Here is a 26,352-nt window from a genome sequence, read left to right on the forward strand (position 1 = left end):
GTATTTATTTTTGATATTCTATAATATTGGGTCATTAAGTATGAAACTTTACAAATGTAAAAGCGCCATCTTTAACATTTGTTATCTCAAATTTGGCGCCAGACGTCAGTATCAGGTTAGGTTAGTGTGATAGATGTATGTTCGCTCTTCAAATGTCATATTTGTTTGTTCAAATATCTTCATTAGTTTTATTGGTGGATTCTTTTTTATAGAACCATGGAAAAGTCCAAAATTCGTGTGATTTATGAATGAGTTCCGCCGTGGAACCACAGTGTCGGAGACAGCTCGTAATATCAACGCTGTATTTGGTGAAGGTTCAACTACTAAAGCAACAGTGGGCAATTGATTCAAAAACTTCAGACATGGAGATTTCAGCCTCGCTAATGAGCCACGTGGAAGACCAAAGACGAAGGTGGATAATGATCACTTGAGAGCCGTAGTAGAGTCCGATCCATCTCAAAGTACACGTGAATTGGCATCGATATTCAATGTTTCTATACCCACCATATTGTTCATTTAGCTGCAATTGGTAAGATAAAGAAGTTGGACAAATGGGTCCCGCACGAATCGACCGATGCGCAGCAGGCGCAACGTCTAGAGGCTTCCCTTTCTTTGCTTTCCCGTCACAAAAATGAATCTTTTTTGAATCGAATTGTGACCTGCGATGAAAAGTGGATACTCTACGACAATTGTAAACGCTCACATCAGTGGTTGAACGCTGATGAACCACCGAGACATCACGCGAAACCCAACATTACACAGAAGAAGCTTATGGTGACTGTTTGGTGGTCCAGGTCAGGTGTTATCTACTACAACTTTATGAAACCTGGTACATCGATAACGGCTGAAGTATATTGCAAGCAACTGGACGAAATGATGCAACAACTTGCTATTAAACAACCGAAATTGGTCAATCGGTCAATGCCAATCCTGTTGAATGATAATGCTCGACCGCACACTGCACGACTGACCGTGGCAAAGCTACAGGAGTTGGAATTGGAAACTCTCCGTCATCCACCATATTCACTAGATCTATCACCTACCGACTATCACTTCTTCCGGAATTTGGACAACTTCTTGGTGGGAAAATTCTTCAATTCTCAACAGGCAGTCGAAACAGCCTTCCGCGACTTAATCGATTCCCGTACTCCTGGTTTCTATAGTAGAGGCATAGACCAACTACCACTAAAATGGCAGAAGTGTGTAGATAACATGGGCGCATACTTCGATTGAAAATTAATCATGTCCATGTGCCAAAAAATGCAAAAGTTATGTTCTATTTGTAAAGTTTCATACTTAATGACCCAATATATGTAACGTGAACTATATACTAAATGCACGCATTTATCATAAAAATGAGCTGAGATATGGACCATTGTTTTAAGAATATAATATTCACATTCTCTTATACTACAATATAAAACAAAATATTCATGGTCATTTTATTAATATGATTTTGTACATGTTTTTTGAACAGTAAAATTGTTGCTCTTTTCATGTTAAATTGCAAAATAACTTCAAATTCTTTTGTTACTTACAATAAAGCATTAGGTACATGAGAATGTAGTACAATAAAGTATATTTGAAAGGAACAAATGAAGAAAATAAAAACGTAATCTTAAGAGACTAGAAAACATGTTTATTATACATATTACACTTATTGCCCTTTGAACAAGATAAGTTTTGTAAAATCTTTACGCACATATTTTACATGTAAGTTACGTGTCAATTCTTTGCCAAACCAATATAACTTTATTTTTAAATAAAATTCTATTGTTTTTATCATTTCGTATTTGTGAATGTCTAATAAATCATTATCTAATACGTGCGCGTCAAAATTGGTAAAAAGATTTTGGACATTTATATTTCGTAGTACGTGCAAAGTCATTCTTTGAAATGCGTGTTTTATTTGCAATTTATTTTCTATTCTATAAATATGAAATATTTTTTCAGTAGTGCTTGTTATTGTATAAGTATCTTCTCTTGGATAACGCAAATTTCCGAGACTTGAGATCGATGAAATGTGAAGTAGCCTCTTTACAACTATTAAGGAGTTGGATGCACGTATTGCATGAAAGTTGTTGCAGTACACGCCTTTCAACGAAACCTGATATATTCAGTACGGCGTGGTGAATTGTTGAATTTACATCAAAGTGAAGTAGTATATCATCGATCATTACGTTTTCAATTTCTTCCTCTTTTAAATAATCACAGTGTTTTTTAATTGGTTTTGAAGATATCGTCAATAAACGCGTATTATCCAGCGGGAGACAATTTGCTGCTGCTGATGATTTCACTTCATTATAATGTAAAAGACACTTGTACGCTGATGAAAATTGGACACAATTGGGGTTATTATTGTATCCCCCCATTGCTCGGATAACTGAGAAGAATATCTCAAGATGATCTTGAGAAAATTTATAGGACAAAATATATTTCAAATATCCTGTCTCAACATAATCTTGATATATTTTCTTCAAATTCTTCAAATCAATAATGAATCCTAAAAATCCGGTCTTCGATTTACTTTCTGTTATTGGTTTTGCATTAGGATGAATTTTTAAATCGGAGAAATATTGTATGGCTTCGGTACAAAACTTGAACATGTCAAAAGCCGTGTCTGGTTTCAATGGTCGTTTAAAACCGTGAGAAAACATGCTCCGAGAATTTAAGCAGTCGAATGCATTATTAACTATTTCTAAAAATTTAACAGTCGTAGCGCACTCTAAAAAGTACGGGTGTCCTTCCTCCATTAATAATTTTAAGGCAGTCGCACAGCTTTGACTTAATGTTTGCGCCGCTAACTTTACGCTCATTTTATTTGTTTGCCATTGGAGGTGTTTATTATTTATTTTATTAGCTAAATGAAAATAACCATTTTCTTGTAGACGGACGAGGTTTTCAATGAACTCCCATTTTATAGGGTTTCCATTGCCGTCATACAGAACACGTTTAATGGCCCAGGCTGTTCTTATCAGCTTAAGCATGTGCGCAGCATCCAAAAATATTACTACATCGTGATCTTGCGATGGATGTCGGAAGTATCGTCTACTGTTGTACACATCTGCATTAAATTCAGTGCACATTTTAATGTTTGCCGAAAGTCCATCGAATGTTAATGCAATGACATTAACTCCTGACGGAACTATGAAATTGAGAACTTGGAGAGTAATTTCAGCCCGTTCTTGTGAAGTTACACTATTTACGTAAAAGTACGCAACCGGTATTTTCCACCTTTCATTGATACCTGTTAGTAAATATACCAATGCTTCTTTAGCCAAAGGCATTGCATCAGGTTCTCGTATTACAGTTCCACAATCCACGTAGCCAACAAACTTTTTTTCGGAATGATTCCATTTAAGCTGCTTCCTTATTGCCATTTCGTCCATTATCAACGTAGCATATATTTTTTATCTCCGACAGCATCAGTCTTGTTCTTCAAAATATCGATAGCTTCTTGTGTCAATCCAGGTGATCCATTAGTGTTAGCATACCAAGATCGCAGCGTAGACGGAGCTGGCAATTTATTTTTATACACTTCTCGCACATAATTGTACGCTTTCGGACTATAAAAATTTAACGTTAACGCAAAAGACCGCAACTCTGGAGAATACCGTCCGCCAACTTTTCCCTTCTCGATTTCTTTAATGATTGATTTTTCTTCAGACAAACACTGGAAATCCATTACGAATATTAGGAATACTATTAGGAATATTAGGAATTAAGTATATACAATTTATTTGACAATTGTTTTGCACTTGATTGAATTATAACTATATACTATTAATTATTGATTGCTTAATTAATTATAAGTATTAATTGATTTATTAATTATAAGTATTGATTGATTATAAGTATATACACTTCATTACTGATTGATTGAATGAGAAGTACAGTAAACTCTCACTAATCCGACACATATCAGACCAGGTGCTGGATTACCGAAATCGCTGGATTATTGAACGGGCCGGAGTAGCGCACGGCCGGATTATAGAAAGTCTACTGTACAGGGTGGGGAAAAGTTATTGATCAAGCTTTCGCTAGTCGATTCTACTCGTCGAGACCGCCAACATTGCATCATAAACATGGTGCCGCAAAATTAACTTTCAAGATCATTTTCAATGTCAAATTTTTTATTGGCTTAGTCGATTCTACTCGTCGAGCTGAACAAAAGTCTCAAAGGGACCATATGCCGGAAATCAATATTTCATAGAGAAATCTTCGTTTGAAGTTTTTTTGCCTGAAATTTAAAAAAAATCGATTTTTATGAAGTTAGAAAATAAATCTGATGCTTATAAAGTTCTTAAAATCATGTTCTGAATATCCTGATCATGATTAGCGAAAATCACCCCCCAAAAATGATCCTGAAAAATTCGTTTTCAAGGTAAAAAATCTGCTTAATCTACTCTTAGCGCTACCCAGGAACAACGACGTGGACGTGGTAGATTTCTGTTCCCTTCGGGGTGACTTGATTACAGTGAGTTCCCCTCGCCTCTCACCTCGAGGTGACTTGATTACAGTGAGTTCCCCTCGCCTCTCACCTTGGGGTGACTTGATTACAGTGAGTTCCCCTTGCCTCTCACCTCGGGGTGACTTGATTACAGTGAGTTCCCCTTGCCTCTCACTTTATCGTCGTCGACGCTACCTACGAACAAACAGAACTGACCCATCGGCCCCACTAGCTCTGAGCAGTTGTGCTTGTCTGCCAGCTTCAATGTGACCACCACCGTTATCAATGCAAGCTTGGAGTCTCTCCACCAAATTATCTCGCACTCTACGGAGCACAGTTCGATTTCGTGCTAAAGTAGCAACCGCCTCTTCAATGCGATCTTGTAAATCCTGAGCTGTCCTTAAAGCCCTGCTTGACCCATAAACAATGGCTTTCAGAGCTCCCCAGAAATAAAAGTCCAGAGGGTTCAGGTCAGGTGAATGGGTGGGCCATAAGTGTGGCGCAGGATTACGACCGATCCATCGAGTTCCAAAAACTCGTTGTAAAAAAGCGCGGACTTGCCTGCCGAAATGCGGTGGAGCACCGTCATGCATAAAAAAAATTCGATTACGGGCATTCCTCGGAACCATACGTCGCAGTCGATTCAGGAGAGTATGACGTAGAAACCGCAAATACTCAACGCTTGACAATCGGTTTGAGAGAAACACAGGAGCAATATAATCATTCCCGAGTATCCCTGCCCAAACATTGACTGAAAAACGGCCCTACTGAACTCTTTGGACCATTGCGTGTGGATTGCGTCTGCACCAGATGCGAACATTTTGCCAGTTCAAAATGGAAGTGCTGGAAAAACTGGATTCATCAGTGAACACTATATTTTTCAGAAAGTGCCGATATCTTCGGATCTTGCGAAGCATCCACCGACAAAAGCGAAGACGAGCTGTGCGATCACCAGGTCGTAACTCATGCACTACCTGCACTTTGTAGGGTCGTAGGCCTTCCTCACGGAGAATGCGCAAGACTGTTTTATGATCAACCCCTACTCGCGCGCCTATGCGTCGTGATCCCATGACAGGATAAGTTCGAGCTAGAGCAATCACACGTTCCTCAATTCTCCAAGACACACGAGGACGACCTGCCCTACGATGGCCAGCACCTGTAAAATTCATTTGCTCCTGATCATGTAATCGTTCATCGAGTCGTTGAAATTCTCGACGATCAGGCACAGACCCTGGACGTAATGGTCTGCCATTAGCTTGGCGTCGCAACCAACTAGCATAAAGAGCTCGTGCTCGTGTGTAATTACCATGAGCACGATCAATTGCTCGAAGCATTAGACGTTGGTCACGCCCATCCCGAAGCACCCGATCACGACCACCACGGCCACCACATCGAGGCATGCTACAGCAACGTTATTCTTAGAAAAAATTTGGTAAAAAATTAAAACAATGTTTTTTTTATTTTACACTGAAAATTGATTCAAGATCAGCGGCGGTCTTCTAATAATCACGAAAAAGGTCTGGATATGGATGGAAAGCTTCTTAAGCACAAGTAACGAATGTCTTATGGAGCGATATATTATTCCTCTCCGAGGCAAATGACCGTTGCTTTAAGGAACCAATAGCCGTTGAAATGTTACTGGGTACCAAGATACCCCGAAGGGAACAAAAATCTACCACGCCCACTTCGTTGTTCCTAGGTAGCGTTAAGAGTAGATTAAGCAGATTTTACATTCATCACAATTAATTTTACGAAATTTTTTGGCTTCTAAAAACTTCAAACGAAGATTTCTCTATGAAATATTGATTTCCGGCATATGGTCCCTTTGAGACTTTTGTTCAGCTCGACGAGTAGAATCGACTAAGCTAATAAAAAAATTTGACATTGAAAATGATCTTGAAAGTTAATTTTGCGGCACTATGTTTATGATGCAATGTTGGCGATCTCGACGAGTAGAATCGACTGGCGAGAGCTTGACCAATAATTTTTCCCCACCCTGTACATACAATTACTTTTCAATGAGGAAAACAATTATACCTGCATAATATCACAAGTACTCGAAGAAAGTAAGTCTTTTTTTCGTAAATCCGATAAAAGAGCGTCCAACGATTCCATTTTTTTCTTCTGTCGGTTTTGAAGCGATTGCAATCGCTTGATCTTGCGATCCTTCTTTTTGCAAGCTTCTCCAAGCAAACGAATTGCTTCTCGTAATCTTGTTGGGGACATTACTTCCAATAACTCATCGGAAATATCACCAGAATATCGAATAGTCGTTTTTTGTGGAGTAGAGGTTATCTCGGATGAAGGCGTGACTATAGTGTCATGCGATACATTTACCGTTTCAACAGGCAATTCGCTACAAAATTCAGTAATTTATTAGAGCTAAATAAAGGATGATTTTCTTTTTTAATTCTATGAACACTTCACAAAATAGTTTTCTTACTTTGGTGTGCTTAACACATCCATCATTTCCAATGATTGTTCTTGCATACTGTCTTCATCATAATGGTCAGTTAACTCTATTTTTGTATGTGAAAATATTGTTGGAATTGAATGTGGCTTTAGACGTACACAAGATAAACCAATTTTTTCAAAACACTGTTCTCCAAAATGTTTCGCACATATCACTGCTGTTTTTGACAACTTTGAAGTGCTTTCCTGACCATTTAAAGTTAAGGCTTGCATCCATTTTTCTCGCATTTCAGGATTGCTTGGCAATCTGTAAACATGTATGTTTACTAGTATTGCCAGTTGTAATAATAGTACATATAAATTGTATATGAATATAAAATTAGAGTCCCAAACACATATTAATTATATATTGCAAACACACACACATATTAATTCTACATTTGTGAGGAAGTCGACAAAAGACAATGGTTTTTAAGGTTAGGTGAATAAAAACTAAAAACTTACGTATATAACGGCACAGATGATTTTTGTATTCCTCTTTTGGCTTTGTATCGTGTGGTCGTACATGATTTGATACAACAATACCGAACCATTTTATTTGTTTGCACTTCGCTTTGTCACTTATAACGTTATAACATCTCACATGCGTCATGAAACCACAGAACAAATGCTTCAGTCAAAGGTATACGTACAACGACTATTAGTTTTTGGCTTGGCCGTTGGGACGTGGGTGCGCTGAAATCTTGGATCGCGTCTTTTACATTACCTAAATGGCAACGTTAGCAGTCCATAGGTATATAGTCAAAGTAATATTCTAATTAGTTTCTTAAGCGTATTTAAATAAGCTAGATGGTTCTCAAAATGAAGCTTTTTCATGCTGACGCTCGACGCTCATTTTTAGCGTCAAAACAGATCACGTGATCAAAATTGACTATTACCCAGCGTTAATTTTGATCACGTGATCTCTTTTGACGCTAAAAATGAGCGTCGAGCTCAAATCTCGAAAATCAGTATCGAAGTCCGATACCGGTAGGCTGTGTATCGATACACACAAATATCGGAACATAGAATATCGATACAAAATATCGATATTTAACATCAAAAGTATCGATACACAGATGTATCGATACTGTATCGCCCATCCCTATTCCAGTGTCGACGTTCAACGCTGCTTTTCAGCGTCACATTAGCACGTGAATGTTAGGTTACAGTATTTACTGGTATATTTCTTAACACACTCATTAGAACTGAATTATTGTGTATAATATCATTTTCGTAATTAACATATCGTTTTTGATAATTAATAATGAAAATTTTTTATCTTTTCCATATTTCTTTCACTTTCGTTTTAATCAATTGACGTTGTTTTTTCTGCTACCTTGACGCTTGAAGCTGAAATCATTCGACTTCTTTTCTCTGACGCTAGCGTCAATGTAATGTCACGTGACGACGCTCGACGCTGCTTTTCAGCGTCTCATGAATTAGCACCTTTAGGCTGCGGTCCGAAATAAGCTTACGGCGCTCACGACGCTGAAGGCGCTTACAGGCGGTCCGATTCAAATAGCACGTTGTAGATGCTTTTGTTTCGGACCGGCTATAAGCTTGCTCACGTTCTATAAGTGGAAATAAATCTCGTTAAAATGGAGGCTGTTCAGCAAAAAGCTGTATTGTTCCAATGTTCGGAATTGTGTTGTGAAAACGATGATAGTGATATAGAATTTGTGAGATATATATGTGTAAGTAGTGATGATAGTGAAGAGGAAAATGTTATATCAGTCATACAGTTACATTTGAATAAACGAAGAGATAAAGTGGAAATAAGACCTCGCGTGAAGAATTATATTGAAAGAATTGTTCAAAACTACACCGCAGAAGAATTTAAAACGCACTTCAGGTTGGTTACTACTCGAATTCGATAAATATGGAATCATAATAATTTCAACTTATAGCAATTTTATATAAATTAGGTTAGGTTAGATTATGAAATTTTATTTCTTTTTTTACAGATTGTTGCCTGCAACTTTTGAATTCCTGTTAGAATTGATAGGACCTGCATTAAGTACAACGAAGTCAGGTGGAGGCAGGAAACTTATATCGGCACAAAAGCAACACTATAATACATCAAGTACATCAATTATTCTTTCTACAAAAAAATGATTTATTTCATTTCTACGAAAAAGTGAAGTAAATTCATTGGCTATCGCATAGCTTTTTGCCGTGCGGCAAGCATTTCCGCGTCCTGTGTTACTAATATCTCGTCGGTGGCTAAAGTCATTGTTCTCAATTATATTAATTTTCGTAATTTGCTAGGTTTCCCGCGTTTATAACATCAGTGCTCACGGCGACCCACCGTTCGACCATGGGCAGCGTGAGCACAGCAGGTATAGCTACTATATAAAGGATAGCTGACTTGTCCGCCATATTGGAGCCCAAGCTTTGTTCGGTTGTAAACTTGTGATGTTACTTTTTATTACGTGGCAACTTAATTGTTTTGTAAAAATGACTGGCTGTTTGGCCCCAAATTGTTCGAACCACTCTAGGAATGGTTTAAAATTCTATAGGTAAGTATTTTTATTTATTAGTAACATCAAAATGTAACGATACATTTGTCTAACCTCACATCCTTCTTTTTACTTACATATATTTGTATTGACTATTTGTTAATTTGTTAGCTACTTATAATAAGCATATAATGTAATAATATAATATTATAATTAAGAAATATTCATTAACTAATCCCCCGTCCCGGCTTTTCCCGCGATATTTATGTGTAAAATTAAATAAAAATACATTTTACACATTCTCACCCGTTAGGGGTGGAATTTCGAAAAACCCTCCCTTATTGAGCACTTACGTGATAGTAGGAATATACCCTTAAAATTTCAAGTTAATAGGTGCAGTGGTTCGGGCTGCACGTTGATGAGTCAGTGAGTGAGTGAGTGGTATTTGGCTTATATATATATAGATATAGATTTTAGAAATTTAATTTAAAATATGCTACATATATTTTCCAACAAATGCAAATAACACGGTAACAGATTATACTTTATAAAATATATGCACTCTTATAAAAAAAACTCTTATAACAACTCTTATAAAAAACAAAATCAAATATAAAATCAAATACAATTGTACTTTACTTAAGTAACATAAAGGAACGAACAGATTATAATTCTCAAAACATATGTAACTCTTATTTTGTACGGATATGCATTGCCATCGTCTTATTAGAATAATTATTATTAATATTAACTGTCAAAATAATATAAAATACCATTTCATAAAAGTTATGTTTACTTTTACAGTTAACCTTTTATTTGTTTATCTTTTAATAAACAATTTTCTAATATTTCATTAATATTAAATAGATTGAACCGAATATTTACCTGTCAAATAGCATAGAGAACCATTGCGCACATACAAATGTATATCTATATATATATGAAAATAGCGGAAGTGTCTCAATATGGCGGAGCCAATCAGCGATGAGTCCCTACATCGGCCACACTCTCCCTTGACCTTCTCTAGTTTCAGACCGCAGGGTTACTTGAGGGTCTCTAACCACGCGCGTCATGAAGGCCGCCATATTCTTGCAAACGATCACAGTTCGCGTGTCTCTTACTTGAGGGTCTCTAGACTAACCTAAGATTTAACGCAAGTAGCCGATTTCTTTATAATTACGACGTATGTAATATTTCAACCGCTGCGATCTAAGTCACTTACTAAGCATATTTCATACTAACAATAATTATTTGTAAATTACAGTGTGGACATTTTGCTGTAAGCACGCGAAACTATGAAATCTGAAGATCTTTTTGAGGTTATACATACCAGGACAAAATGAAGAGATCTCGAAAGGATGATGAAGAGAACAAGGAACAACTTCGCAAGCGCAGAGATCGCAAACACGACGACGATCTCAGAGAATCCAGGCACAACGATGATCGAAGTTCGAGGCGCGACGAGCACAGGAGTTCCAGAGACAGCGAGGATGAGCACGAGGCGCGCAAATCACCAGAGGAACAGATAGGCATCAGGTATTACGGCGAGCCGGATACACTGCAGGTCAAGCAGAAGCGAGCGGTGGACCTGCTGACTTTGAGGACTGGTGGAGCCTACACCCCACCTGCAAAATTATGTATGTTCCAGGCAGAGATCATGGACAAGTCAGGTGTGGCGTATCAGCGCATCGCATGGGAAGCGCTGAAGAAATCGATCAACGGTTACATCAACAAAGTTAACACCAGCAATATAGGGATCATAACGAGAGAGCTGCTGCGTGAGAACATTGTTCGTGGCCAAGGCCTACTGGCACGATCCATCATCCAAGCACAGGCAGCCTCACCAACGTTCACACCAGTTTACGCAGCGTTGACGGCCATAATCAACTCCAAGTTCCCATACATAGGCGAGCTGGTGCTGAAACGTCTGATTTTACTATTCAAACGAGGCTTCAAGAGGAATGACAAGTCGCTCTGCATCTCCACAGGAACATTTATCGCACATCTGATCAATCAATGGGTGGCCTACGAGATCATATCTCTGGAGATCTTGACTCTGTTACTAGAAACACCGACAGACGATTCCGTCGAGGTAGCTATAGCGTTCCTCAAAGAATGTGGCATGAAATTGACGGAGGTCTCACGGAAGGGTATCGAGGCCATCTTCGAGATGCTGAGGAATATCCTGCACGAAGGGCAACTGGACAAGCGTGTTCAGTACATGATCGAAGTCACGTTCCAGATCAGGAAGGACGGATTCAAGGACCACGAGGCTGTTCTGGAAGAGTTGGATCTCGTGGAAGAAGAGAATCAATTTACTCATTTGATAAGATTGGATGAGAAGAAATTGGAGGCGGAGAACATACTAAACATATTTAAGTTCGAGGCGGATTACCTTGCCAACGAGGAGAAGTACAAAAAGTTGAGCAAAGAAATTCTTGGTTCGGACGACAGTGACTCTGAGGGTGATTACGAGGACGGCGAGGAGGAAAGTTCAGACGAAGACAGCGACACAGAACAGACTGAAGAAAAGGCAGCCGTGATAACCGATGACACAGAAACAAATCTAACTGCTCTACGACAAATCATATACCTAACGATACATTCGTCTCTTGACTTTGAAGAGTGCGCGCACAAGCTGATGAAGATGCAGCTGAAACCCGGTCAGGAAATCGAGCTCTGCCACATGTTTCTGGACTGTTGCGCGGAGATGTGCACGTACGAGAAGTTCTTCGGCCTCCTGGCTGGCCGGTTCTGCGCCATCAACAAGATATACGTGACGCCTTTCGAGCAGATCTTCAAAGACTCTTATCACACGATACACCGTCTCAATACCAACAAGTTGCGTAACGTGTCGAAATTCTTCGCGCATCTGCTGTTTACAGATTCCATATCGTGGAACGTACTATCGTATATAAAATTGAATGAGGACATTACTAGTTCCAACAGGATATTCATCAAGATTCTGTTCCAGGAACTATCCGAGTACATGGGTTTAGCAAAATTGAATGAACGATTAAAGGATGTGACGTTGCAGAAAGCGTTTGAGGGTCTGTTCCCCAGAGACGATCCAAAGAATACACGTTTCGCGATTAACTTTTTCACTTCAATCGGTTTAGGAGGCTTGACGGATGACCTGAAAGAACACCTGAAATCACCCGAAACCAACGATTGTACCAGCGTTAAGCAACAGCAAGGAAGATGAGCTTTCAAGTTCCGATGAATCTGTCTCCTCATCTAGTTCATCTAGTTCTTCCACAACTGAATCTTCATCATCGTCATCGTCATCGGAGGATAAAGTTCCGACAAAGAAGAAGAGTAAACAGAAAGAGAAGAGATCGAAATTAAAGAAGAAGAAGGAAGAAAAGCATAAGAAAACAGCAAAAACGAAAAAGAAGTAAAACGGCAAAAAAGGACAAATAAGATAGATATAAGTTATAACTTATTATTATTATTATTTATGAATAATATAGGTATATCAATGTTTTTATTCTTATGAAATTTTATTAGTGACCAAGCTAACGACTTGTCGAAAGAATTTTTTATTCTTATTTCAATGATAAGTAATCTATCATACTTCCTGGAAATATTTTATTACATGTTCAGCAACAAGAAAGAAATAATAAAAAATAAATATAATATTTATTATCTTTTGTGTACATCATTTATTGCTTTATTTACTTACTTAGACCGAGAGTGTGCATACTAGTTATACTATGCTCTTGCGAAATTCCCGGGTAATCGAGTTAGCAGTCTAGTAATGTATAGAAGCCTATGGATTCAGCAGAAAATCTAGTAACGTTGTCCTAGTGAGTCTTCTGAATGCACTATGCAGCCAATGTGCTCCTGAATGTCACCAATAAAAAACAAACTTCATGTTCGTATAATTGAAGAGTGTTGTATTTTGTACACAATTAATGCAATATTTGGAAATTGTGTACAAAAAAGGGTGTGAAGAGAAATAAACCATAATTAAATAAGTTCTCACAGTATGGCAGAAAAGCTACGAAGATATGAGAAAATTGACTTTTTAGGTGAAGGACAGGTTAAGACTTTTTCTTATTTTCAATATCTTATATCTTGTTTCTTATAATAATATATAAAGTATCTCTTTTGTGATTATTTTTATATATTAACAACAATTATCAAATATTAACTTATAGTGTCATATATTTTATATAATGTTTAATTTGTCAATATTCAATAATTATACTCACAATCAGTATGTTTGCTTATAATTATTTATGATTACGATATATAATTTATAATTACATTATTGTGAATACACATATAAATATAGACTGCTACATTTTAGTTTGCCACAGTTTACAAAGCAAAAGATGTGGAGACAAGTAAAATAGTAGCTGTGAAAAAGGTTAGTTATTTATTACTTCATATAAAGGTTTCCTATGATTCATAAGGTGATATGTATAATTTTTTATATCTCTAGATTAAAGTAGGAAGTCGCGCGGAAGCCAGGGATGGTATAAACAGAACAGCTTTGAGAGAAATTAAACTCTTGCAAGAGTTAAAGCACGACAATGTTATAGGACTGTTAGGTATACATTTTGTTTGGATTCAAAATTTGATTTAAAAAATTATAAATTAATAAAGTAGAAATGTAAAACTGAAAAATTAATTTCCTTAGAATATATGGAATAATTAAATAAAGTTATTGCGATATCAAAGATTATTGTGGTTCATCGCAGATTAATGGACTGTTAAATTCTTGATTTTTAGATGTATTTGGTCATAAATCTAACGTGTCATTGGTATTTGACTTTATGGATACCGATTTGGAAGTGATAATAAAAGACAACAATATAGTGCTAACCGCGGCCAACATCAAAGCTTACATGATTCAAACGCTGCAAGGTCTAGATTATCTTCACTTCAATTGGATACTCCACAGAGACTTGAAACCGAATAACTTGTTGGTGAATTCGGAGGGTGTTTTAAAGATCGGAGATTTCGGCTTGGCGAAATTCTTCGGATCACCTAACCGTATTAATACTCATCAAGTGGTCACAAGGTGGTACAGATCACCCGAGTTACTCTATGGTGCCAGGCTTTATGGAACCGGGATTGACATGTGGGCAGTGGGTTGCATATTGGCTGAACTTCTGCTGCGAGTACCATTTCTACCTGGCGAATCCGATTTAGATCAGCTCACTAGAATATTTCAGGTATTTTTCATATTAATTCAATGTCTCTATGTGAAATAATCTTTTATTACTTTTATTAGACACTAGGCACTCCAACGGAAGAAACGTGGGCGGGAATGACTGAATTGCCCGATTTCATTCAGTTCAAGCCTTTTCCTGGCACGCCGTTGAAGCACATATTCACTGCCGCCGGTGACGATCTTCTAGATTTAATCGCTAGTCTCTTAAATGTCAATCCCTTGGAAAGATGCACGTGCGATCAAGCGCTGCAGATGCCGTACTTTAATAACAAACCTGCACCGACACCTGGGCCGAAGCTGCCCTTACCCACGTCCATCAAACGTCAACCTGAAGAACGACCTAGTTTGAAAAGAAAATTGTTAGAATCAATTGAAGGTGCCTCTTTAGCGAAAAGATTGCAGTTTTAATTGCGACTGATAAAATTTGAGTAAAATAACTGAAACTAGAAAATATAAGTCGCGTGTAATAGCATTAACTTTGTGAGAAAAGACAGCTAGAAAAATGGAAATTCATGTTTTGATACTGTTGCGTTCACTGCAATGTAGATATTATTGCATTGCGAGAAGCACGCGTTGCTTTATATAAATATCATATGTTTTGCGAGAATTTCGCAATAGTAATTATATATATGTACTTGCTTGGAAGAAGTATGTGTGATCGAGCGTATAATTGTTTGAGAAGTCTTAGTTTCTTAAATCAAGTTTATAAAAAAATTTCGCGAGAAATAATGATAATATAATAAATGAACATAATAGTGTCAATAATATTATGATTACTGGTATTAATATACTATAAGGTATAATAATATCACATTTTTCATCCCACTATTTTGGATCCTACTATTGTTGATGATTAGTTATTAAGAATAGGTAGGGATTAGGAAAAAACATGTGTTGAAAGATACAATATTATAATGCATTAATTAACTTTATTAACTTATAAATTAATATGAAATATTTTATATTCACACGGTACAGATCATAGAGCATTTATTCTAATTCGAAGTAGTACGAAAAAGGCAACTATCTCATTGCAAATCAGTCAATCTCGCGTTGAACGAGTCTCTTCTTTTACACAAGAATAATCCTTGCGATAAATATGGGCACACACACATACACACACAATGCTTCCTTCTGGCGTATTTGAATTCATTAATGCGTGATCGTATTATTAGTAAACTCGTTGACCTGTCTTAAAAAAAACTAACATATTACAACAGTATTCCAGATATATATTTTACGAAAAATCGAATATTGATCCAAAAACGTTTCTATTCAATCATTCGACGATCTTATTGATGCACGTTTCGCAAATAACACGAATTTGAATGTGCTACATTAAAAACGTCTAACTCGTTAGTGAAGTTGTGTCTCCAGCATCCCCCTCTTTTTCGCACACAACACACGTATATCGGCCAGCCAGTCACTTCGGTACATACAAGAGAATTTGTAATTTATTATACTAATTTATTAAAAATGCGCACACACATATCAACATGAATTAGCTATGTTCGAACTCGATGAAACAGGAAAAGAATTTCATTCATGCGTTGCTACATTCCTTAATGTACAACAAATGTAACAATGTCTTATATTTAACAAATATCTTAAATTTAACAATGACGAAGAATTAGACGAAATTATGATACGTACCTTGCATACGTGCAATTTAAAACGAGATATAATAAGATGTGTTCAAATATTTCAGCGTTACATTTACGTGTTTTGCATATTTTCTTTCTTCAAACTGTGATTTGCTTTGGATGCTTGCGCGCTTTCAGTATATCTTTGTTCTACATGTAATGGACAATAAAGATAGACTGAAAGTACGTGAGCCACCACACTGTGCGTTTGAAAAACTATTCGACGTGACAGAAATAAAGCAGTTCTTCATAAAGTAAAGCGCATAATTAATTTTAATGCAAGATGCAGTTGCAAGTTACGGCCCTTATAATAAGTGGGTTCCACGATAAAAAAAAGATTTGTCTTTTGAAGCAATCCATTTTTTGACTTGCTCAACATTTTGAAAGTGCGTATCTTCAAGTGTGCGCTGCATTGATAGGAACAAGTGATAATCAGATGGAGTAATGTCAGGAAAATACGCGGGGTGGAGTAAGATCCATCCAAGATCCAATAACTTTGCTTTCTTTCACGGACTTAGCGACATGTGTTCTGGTTTTGTCGTGCAAAAGAACCTTTACGTCTTTTGTTCACTATTTGCGGTCGTTTATTGTGCAATACTTGTTGTAAAAAGAGACGAAGAGTGAGTTAAGCGACGTTAGTGCAACTGGGCCTTAATCACTTAATGGATGGAGCAGAATCAGGAAAAGTTTCAATAATGGTTCAGTGGAGCTTCAGCGGTTGTTTTCATTAATTGTTGTTCACTTACCACGCTCCATAATTTTTACGCGTTATAAATAAATTTATAAACAATGAATATTTTATGACAATAATTCCCCAACTGTTTATTTATGTGCTTTGACATACAACAAATGCAATCAAATTTACTTATTTACATCATTTTAACGTCATCAGGGATGTCAACCCTCAAAACTAAGTGTAACACCTAATAAAAAGAATTCTAAAACAGAAATTATATAAAACATTATTTTAATATATTCGAAATTTGTACAGAACTCATGTAAACAAAATTTATCATTTTCGAATCTTGACATTGAATTTCGCAAGCAAAAATGTTTTACTATATGTAGTTGGTGAACTGATGTACTTCGCATTAAAAATAATCTCGTCTACAAATTGTTAATTAAAATTCTACTTGTAATAATATAAAATATATAAAACTAATGTGTGCACTTGTAACTCTTACGAAAAGTGTAAGCTATGCATTCATTTACATAAGTGTATCATTTACTTTTCACGCGTAGAATATTTAGATATAGCGATAATATGGTTTTGATATCGACGAAATAATATGCAATACCTAAATACTTTTCACTTTACGAACATATTACTTTAAATTATCCTTTCAGTCCCTTCATGCGACTATTAATACAAACTTAGCTCTTCTCCATGTGATTTATTCAATAATGTCTTCCTTATTAAATACTTGGCCTGTAAAAGCTTTCAAAAGCACATAAAATCTCTCGAGAACGATTGAATATAATCTGTTCTGTACGATAGGCTACATTGCGAATAGAATGTCATATAAAACCCTCTCGTTTAATCGGCATTTGAATTAAAAACGCAGTCTTGTGGATCAACAATATAATTTACTTTCCTTGCGAATATACTACTGTTTATGAAAAGTTCGACGTTTTATCATGAATAAAAGAAAAACTTCAGAAATTTTGAGAAAATTCATTTTTGTATTGCAAACTTCGGAGGAGCATATACGACGATACAAAAGAAACTATTGTGTAAATTATTGATTAGTCGTGTGCATGTGTGTGGCGCGCGCGCGCGCGTACATGTATAATGTTGTTAATTATTTAAATTCGATTATTCCACGCGTTATAAAGAAACATTCGTTACAAGAAACGAAGTATATAAACTAACGAGTCGCATAGGAGTTCGGGACACTCTACGTATAAGTTTTAACGATTAGGCACAACATTCATGAAGCAACAAAAATCCTTTTCGTGTTCTCCGTGTGTTCAAATCATGATTTCATTGTATAGAACATACTTTTACACAGATTATTTCTCCTTAGATTTTATCATAATATTAAAAGTAGAAATACATACATTCCATCGTGTCAATATTGGTTTTCTTTTCATTTTAATACATTATATATATATATTTGATAATCAGTCCAAGGCAAACTTTATCCGTGACAATGTGTAATACAATATAGCTATTATATCTTCGCATTTCCCTTTTTAAATCATTCTATCTATATATTACTTTCTTTTAAAAAATGTATATACTTAACATTTAATATATATATCTCTTTAAAATATTTACAATCAATGCTATGATACAATGTTTTAAATCGTTTCTTGTATTCATGGCTTACAAGGCAATTATTCAATATAACTATTATTCTTATATCTTAATAGTGTTATTATGTAATAAATGTGTTTTTTGTTTTTACAATCATTGTATATTTATACTAGGATTATGTATAATACAAAGTAGAATATTACAAGATTTTGACATATTTCTATGTGTGACATTTCTATTATATACACAGGAAGTGCACGATAATTATGCTTGCAAATTGTTGTTTTTTTTTTTCATTGTTATTGCATCAATTCTCTGTTTCTAAATTTTGTTTTTTTTTCAGCATTTTCAGCAAAATTGGCCGGAAATTTATTTCAGTTAAATTACAAACGATACTAAATTCCGAAAATGTATTTTTGTTATCGTTTAAGGCTCGCGACAAGAGCAAAAACGCCTGCTAAGTAAATTACGTAAATTAATCCCATATTTTCACAATTTCTTTATTTTATAAATTAATACTCTACCCACAAGACGTATGAATAAATAAGTGCAATACAACTCATTTCTTAATTTAATTATTAAATATTCCGAAATTATAATATTAATTTTCGAGAAATTTAAAGTAAAAAATATATATTTTATGTAGTATTTTTCATTAGAAATTGCTTACAATACTGTTTTGTACAAAACTATGATGGAACCAAAACGTATAATTATTTCTTCAAATTTCATTGGACAATACATAATAAATACTGTCCGCAAAATATTATAATGCACAGTTCAGAATTGTACAGGATCATAGAATTGTACGTGTATGAAATTTCACAAGATTTAAAAACGCATCTATATTGTAGCATAAGCTATTTTTCCATACAATATATATACGATTATAATAAAATATATATATGCTATTATTTACATATACAATTACAGTGTCACCAAACTGTTAAATCAAGTATGCGTAATTCAGAAATGGTGCAAAAGTATAATTAAAAAATAGTAATTGAACACGTAAAATAACATTTAAGTCGTAATCTGTAACAAATCTCCGTAAATGCTTAACGACCTAGCGACGTAAATAGCATATGCTACCTCTAGCGTGATGTAACTCAATGTATCCCACTGGAATTCATTGCGTTAAGAATATTCTGTATTCTAACGGAGAATTATATTTCGCGTCTATTTCAATGTATCGTTGCGTTCGCGGATTGTGTACGCGAGATAGAGGATTGTAATTACTTGGGGGAAAATTCGTTCGTTCGTTCACGAATAAATAAACGTTTAAAATTAAACGTAACGTAATCACAGATAACGACTCATCATGAGACCCTCCTCAAATACTGTATGCAATATCACTTTGCGTCTCTCGATCAATGCGAAAGAACCAATTTTTATTAGAGTATACAGGATTTCAATGGGATACACCGGAATATATATATATATACATATATACATATATATATATATATATATATATATATATATATATATATTAGCGAAATGTTCGTAATCAAGTGAATCGAGGGGGGGGGGGGGAATCTACTAGAAAACACTTGCACTTCAGTATCCGCGCACTGAATCGATTATCGTTATATATATATATATATATATGTACATATATATCCGAGATATTATAAATTAATAGTGTCCAGACTGTGCGAGTTTCTGGTTGCACTATTATCCTTCGGCGACGTACTGGCGACATTGACCTGTTTCGTAACGTTGTTCGTGAATGGCATGGAGAACTTAAAGTCAGCACCGTTCGGCAACTTGCGCATGATCTTGCCGGACGTGATGAGCCTGCCGAAGCCCTCTTGGTGGGCAAACGCGTAGCCGGAGCGTAGGGATCGGCGCGTTCGTCTTGTGGACGGTGTACGTAGGATGTCCTGGCTCTGGCGGGAACGCAGCTGCGCCAGTCGCTGTTTCAGTCTCACCCTATCCGATAGCGTCGGCCTGACGTCAATGAAGAAGAATCGCCACGACAGCACCGGTATCACGAGGATTATACAGGATATTACCGTCGTGAACCAAAAGGTTGCTTCTGACATCGCCTGCGTGTACGAATAAAGTTTTTTCAGCGCTGCCAGCTTACGTCATTTCAGATGGGAAAATATACAAATAGAGAGACGAAAATACACACGTACCATCGTAAGGCTGCCGACGTAACTACCGCCTATGACGAAGTTGTAGAAGTAATCTAGAATAAAGTACCAAATGAGTGAACCCCACACCATGATGTGGTTGACGATCGTCCAGTACGATGTGTCGAGGGCTATCTGTACGGTCACTACTATGACTAATATGGTGGCCACTACGCTGCCTAGTAGCATGTGATCGGAAAGTACGTAACCCTTTGGTGATACCCCGTCTCTGTACGTTCCTGTTGAAATACGTCAGATATCAATTTTGTCCGTTATTACAAAAGAATCAATAGTCTCTATATTATGTACGATTTCGTTTTTATTTTTATAGCGTGTGGTTTATTCTTATCATTTTTTAACAGATATAAAACAAGCAGAATATACTTACCATAAGGTACTAGAAATAATACACAACTAGCGAAAAACCCATGTATAGCGCTCCAACAGAATTCTTTCTTGTTAAAGAGTAAATTTTGCAGTCCTGGTGCGTATAGCTTCGGATACATCAGACTGTTCTTGTCGTTAACGTCCTGATCAAAAATACCAACAGCCAAAACCGGTAGTGAAGTGTAAAACAGATTGTAGACAGAAATGTACATAGGATCAAACACAGTCTGCAAGAAAATGTATGCCGATGACTTTTTATGCAGCTTTAAATGTTCGCGTCGTTGTATTTAGCATTTATTCGCGGTGCGTTATCAGAAAAGAGATACAATTCATTGTCCCGAATCTCAACTTTGGAGCACAGAGCTCTTACAAAGGAGTATCGTGAATCATATTCGCCTTAAAGACATCATTTGTTTTTTTTCTTTCGCGTAATTCACATTCTCTATTATTTTTTATATACTATATTTATCGGTAAAGCACCGAAAGTCTTACCTGTGCGCTGAATCCGCAGAAAAAGGCAAACCAGATGTGGCAGAGAGTGAACGCGAAATTCTTATAGAAAAAATATCTAAGGAATTTACTCATTCTGTAGTACGACCATCTGCCGTGAACCAGAAGCAGTCTCTCCAAAAATCTGAACTGCCCGATTGAATAATCGGACGCCAATACGGCTTGCAGGCCCTCCTGTCCGCTGATGCCGACACCGATGTGAGCAGTTTTTATCATCGAGACATCATTGGCGCCGTCGCCGATGGCCAACGTTACCGCGGACTTATTTTTCTTGATTAATTCGACAACCATTGCCTTTTGCAGCGGCGTTACTCGGCAACATATTACAGATTTACCTGATAGAAATTCAAGGTTTGAAGTAATCTAATTTAAATCAAAGCCTTTAAAGCTTAATATCGACTTACATTGACTCGACACTTCTAGGAAAAGCTGTTCCAACTGCGGATGTAACGCGTGAACCAGAGAATGCCCATTGATAACCACCGCGAATTCCGTCGGGGTTTCCATCTCGTGTTCGTCCTGCTCCTCTCTGCTAGGATTGTACTCTGTATCGCTGCTACGCAGAAAGAGAAAACGAAAGGCTTTTAAGCAAATTGATGATTACTCGGGTTTTTTAATTATGCGGTTTTAAAGTCGAAAATAACGACCTAATACTTGCTTGATTTGTTAGATTAAAAAAAACTTTACTCAGCTCACGCTGTATATAGTTATAACAAGAGTTGTACTCTGTGTGTGCGTGTATGTGTTCTGAGAAGACTCAAAAGGTTTACTAAAAGTAACTTTAGTTACTTCTGGTTGTTAGAAAGATAATACATGTTAATTATAGACGGTATAGTGCGTTCTATTTAAATATCCGCAAATACGAGAATGTGTCACAAGCAATGTACCAGTTTGTTATTGTTATCAATAATATTAATTATTAAGCATACAGAAAGAGAAGGAGTGAGTATCAAGCATCATGATCAAATTTTAGTTAGCTACGAGTACTGAATCATAGAATAATAAATTGTAGGGGAGAGAGTTTCGATTTAATTCGATGTGATATCTGAAGTAGCTTAAGAAAGCCAATCTAGCATAACATTCTAAATGTGGTCACATCGTGATTACACTATCAAGAAGAAGAACGCAGCCAGTTCTGATATTTTCGACTCGATGATACGTTCGACAGAAATACGACAGACAGCTTCGTAATGCTTTTTAAATTACATATAAAAAACATGGATACTATTGAACTCGCATGCAAAAAATTAAACTTCGTAAGAGACAAAATGGAAGAATAGAATTCATAAGTTTTAATGCCACAAATCAAGCGTTTTACTAGCAAAATTTAGCTCAGTATTCTCTGAACATAAATATTTCGAAACATTTCATTTTGCACCTCGATCCTTTAAATACTTTTGTTTTAATTTCAAATGATTTGCAATGTCGCCTAAACGAGATTCGCAAGCTCTGATTCGCAAGCTTTGATAGAAGACGCATACACGTTTAACAATTAAGTGTACGAGAAGATTCTTAGGCATAGCTATATGAACACAGAAAGCATTACATAGCATATCACATTCAGTACAATTTTTCTTTTTTTTAATATGTTAAAGTCAACAACAGAGAAAGTTGATATATTGTACTCCGTCTCTTTCAATGTGCCTGACCTTTTCTTGTCCCACCTGAATGTGACGATGGAGAGAGTCGGTTGATTCTTTTGAGTCGAGGCTGTCTTAATGGTCTCCAAATATCGTAACAACTGCGTTTCCACGCTATCGTACGTGGTACCATCTATCACGAAGACATCTGTGAGGTCGTCAGTTAATAACTGACACGAATACCCGATATTAATAGCAGTCTCTGTAAAAGTGAGAAAAAATCTCGATGAAAATTTTATGCTGCAAACATTTTGCTCTTTTACATGTTTCTGTAGTCAAAAAAAGAATATTAAAGAATTCTAAACAACTTTATCGTATCACGTGAACGCTTATGTAATATCTCGGCTAAAATATGTATTTTACAAGAAAATATATTTAATATTTTATCAAATTGTATAAAATATTAGAAAAATAATCAACAAAACATATTCAACATAAAAAATTAAAAAAAGAATTAAATAAGTGCGATAGCATCTTAGGAAACCAATGTATTAAATGTATTAAAAAATTTTATCAATCTTGCTTTAAAACATTTTATTATTTTTATTCAAAATATTTTACTTATTGTATTGAATAACTCATTTTCCACAGTCTTGTCTCAATGTTGTCATTTTAAATAAATCTTGTGTGAGAATTACTGTATTAAATTCGATAGCACTTGTACTACCTCTCTAAATATATTAAAATATTACGATAAAATTTTTTTATTCCAATAAAAGTTCAACAAAAGATCACCATTTGCTACTTGGAATCACCGCTCTATTTCCTAATATATAAAAACGCTAGGATTCGTATAGTTTTAATATTTTCTCCGTTTGCTAACGTTTTTTAAATTTTTTACATTCACAGTAAACATATAATACTTGCATCTCTGTTCAAGTTTACCTTGTTTATCACCGGTTAACACCCAAAGCTTGATACCAGCCATACTTAGATTGGCGATAGTCTGTGGTACGCCATCCTGCAACTTATCTTCGATAGCGGTAGCGCCCAATAGCGACATATCTTTCTCTATTTCTTCGTAGATTGCGTCCAGCTTGTCGTCTCTGTTCTCTTGGCTCAACGCTGCCTCCTGATGCCGTTGTTTCCAGTTATTGAAAAAGCTCTCGTCCAAATCTCTCACGGAAAGGCACAATGTTCTCAAGCCTTCACCTGCGAACTTGTTTAGGTGATCCAATGTTTTTGCCATTATTTCCTCGCTACCTTTCTTTAGGCGTTCGTAGATCACGTTATCCGCGCCCTTGCAATACAATCGTAACTGTCCATCTTTTCGCAATATCACGGACATCCTCTTTCGCACATTATTGAAGTCCAAAATACAGAGTAGCTCGTATATCTCCTTCTTTCCCATCACTTCGATCGTGATGCTATTGGGAGATCTCTCTTTAAAAACGAAACCAAAATTCCTCGCAGCGGACACCAAGGCGGCCTCATCAGGTGACTGCGCCTGGTATTCGATCTTGCCGTGTTTCTCCTCTGGCATAACGGTGTGACAAACTGCCAGCAGCCTGAAGAAACTGTGAACGTCCTGGTTGTCCCGTCTCACGGCCTCAAGCAACGCCGGATCGTAAAACTTGAACTCCGGCTCGTAGTCCTTATTAAACGAGAAATCCAACGGTGGCATTGTCTACAAAACGATGATATTTTTTTTAGAAATTGCGTTCTTCATCCATGCGCTACAGCAGAATTAATATGAAAGAAAGAGTTAGTTACTTATTAATTTGTAATTAATATTAAATTAGTATCGAAGATCGCAAAGTCTATTATTATTATAAAAAAGAGCATGTGAAAAGTTTTTATTGTATCATTCGCCTTTCAAAGACATTTAAATTATGTTTTTGTAATATTTTTTTAATATCTGAAAGAGATAATTATTTTGCTTCCGTGTTTGGTGAGACAATATATAAGTGATATCGTTCTCTCTTTTTCTCTCTCTCTCTTTTCCTTTGTAAAAATAGATTAGATGAAGGACTTGTTAAACACTGTTAAACATAGCTTATTAACTTTATTAATTATAACAACTTGCATAATATTAGGAAAATTCTCTAACAATAAGAAAATAGTTATGCAAAAAAAATAGGTAATGACACAAATGTGAAAGAAAAATAGCATAATACACATCTACTTTATCATACATACTATATAGCATCTAATTACAAATGTGCAAGAACACGACACAAATATATAATTCATAAATTATCAATACCACAGTAACTCGGTCCACACCGCTTTATTTTATTGAATAATTTATTGAATAATGAAATAACGAACGGAATAATGGAAATATGTAAAGTCACGTGGACATTGTAAGTGATACATGCGAGTACAGTGATAAACAGATAAAAAGCGATAGCGTATACAAATAGCGTGTAGAAATCACGATGAGAGAGGTGCTAATTATCAACATGCGTACTGAAGACTTGTGCAGGATATTTGGGCTGCCATTGATGCCAGGTTCCGGCGTTGAACTGGACACTCTGTCCGCCTGTTCCAGGAGACGTACATTCGGATCGTTTAATGGCGTATAAATTGGGCGTACGAATTCCTGCCCGCTCTTCCAATGCATCGTCAGCGTTGGGACAGCTCTGTCCGTCTACATGCAGCACACACATGCTAACAAGGGAACACCACGAACCCGAACTCCTCGAGTTTGATGAAATTTGTAGATTAACGGAGTGACTCGATACATGAATAATCGTATGTATTATTCGTGTTCTATCGCCCTCTGAAGATATTTGCTAAAAGAACGCCTTCACTCTTTCGCGTATAACTCCTAACTTACAAGAGATAGGCAAAAATATTTCCAACGAAAAGTTTAATTTAAGTTGAGGACTACAAAGTGATAAAAACACAATTAAAATTTGGTTTTTTTAAGAAAAGATGCATATCGTTATTCATGTATTGAGTCACTCCATATATCTACAAATTTCATATAAATCGAAAAGCTCGGGTTTGCGATGTTCTTTTGTAAGTGACGTACATGAGATCTCGCGCAAATATACGAGAAACAAATAGACATCATGTTTGTATGAATAATCTTGCATTACTTTGTATTTTTACTGAAGAGAATCGTAACGCACAGACAAAAAAAAAGAATATTTTCTACAAATTATACTTATAAAAAGCGTACAGCAAAATGCAAGAATTACTGATTTAAACACTAATCGCATAATATTAAAATAGTAAAGCAAATAGTAAAACGTTTTATTTATTACGATTATCC

The 26,352-nt window shown here is 36.0% G+C and overlaps 4 protein-coding genes across 11 annotated transcripts in view; 3 read left to right on the forward strand and 1 right to left on the reverse strand.

Moving 5' to 3' along the window:
- The first annotated feature begins 8,014 nt into the window (after positions 1 to 8,014).
- On the forward strand, positions 8,015 to 9,572 carry LOC105283488. The gene is made up of 2 exons (XM_011346289.3): positions 8,015 to 8,756; positions 8,869 to 9,572. The coding sequence occupies exons 1-2, from the start codon at positions 8,503 to 8,505 to the stop codon at positions 9,017 to 9,019; spliced, it is 405 nt and encodes a 134-aa protein (XP_011344591.2). The 5' UTR covers positions 8,015 to 8,502; the 3' UTR covers positions 9,020 to 9,572.
- Positions 9,573 to 9,784: 212 nt separating this feature from the next.
- Positions 9,785 to 13,011, forward strand: LOC105283489 (pre-mRNA-splicing factor CWC22 homolog). The gene is given in 4 exon segments (XM_026971592.1): positions 9,785 to 10,546; positions 10,628 to 12,516; positions 12,518 to 12,760; positions 12,762 to 13,011. Coding segments are annotated over 3 exon segments (2,082 nt in total). The 5' UTR covers positions 9,785 to 10,546; positions 10,628 to 10,702; the 3' UTR covers positions 12,787 to 13,011.
- Positions 13,012 to 13,182: 171 nt separating this feature from the next.
- On the forward strand, positions 13,183 to 15,310 carry LOC105283487 (cyclin-dependent kinase 7). Its single transcript, XM_011346287.3, has 5 exons — positions 13,183 to 13,408; positions 13,679 to 13,738; positions 13,814 to 13,922; positions 14,104 to 14,549; positions 14,609 to 15,310. Exons 1-5 carry the CDS (start codon positions 13,355 to 13,357, stop codon positions 14,954 to 14,956), a joined length of 1,017 nt encoding a protein of 338 aa, XP_011344589.1. The 5' UTR covers positions 13,183 to 13,354; the 3' UTR covers positions 14,957 to 15,310.
- A 2,544-nt stretch (positions 15,311 to 17,854) lies between these two features.
- Positions 17,855 to 26,352, reverse strand: part of LOC105283486 (phospholipid-transporting ATPase ID) — a 43,015-nt gene continuing 34,517 nt past the window's right edge. For 5 of the 8 annotated variants that reach the window (XM_011346286.3, XM_026971515.1, XM_011346282.3 and 2 more), the window contains exons 8-15: positions 25,543 to 25,722; positions 24,015 to 24,756; positions 23,139 to 23,331; positions 21,894 to 22,045; positions 21,472 to 21,824; positions 20,981 to 21,206; positions 20,596 to 20,831; positions 17,855 to 20,502 (exon numbers count right to left, since the gene is read on the reverse strand). In XM_011346286.3, the coding sequence (XP_011344588.1) occupies positions 20,083 to 20,502; positions 20,596 to 20,831; positions 20,981 to 21,206; positions 21,472 to 21,824; positions 21,894 to 22,045; positions 23,139 to 23,331; positions 24,015 to 24,756; positions 25,543 to 25,722 (2,502 nt within the window). In that variant the 3' untranslated portion in view covers positions 17,855 to 20,082. The remainder of the gene's footprint in view (positions 20,503 to 20,595; positions 20,832 to 20,980; positions 21,207 to 21,471; positions 21,825 to 21,893; positions 22,046 to 23,138; positions 23,332 to 24,014; positions 24,757 to 25,542; positions 25,723 to 26,352) is intronic. The other 3 variants (XM_011346281.3, XM_011346280.3, XM_011346285.3) reach the window with 3 other exon arrangements.

The sequence above is a fragment of the Ooceraea biroi genome, chromosome 1 (assembly GCF_003672135.1).
Source record: "Ooceraea biroi isolate clonal line C1 chromosome 1, Obir_v5.4, whole genome shotgun sequence".
Taxonomy (NCBI): Eukaryota; Metazoa; Arthropoda; class Insecta; order Hymenoptera; family Formicidae; genus Ooceraea; species Ooceraea biroi.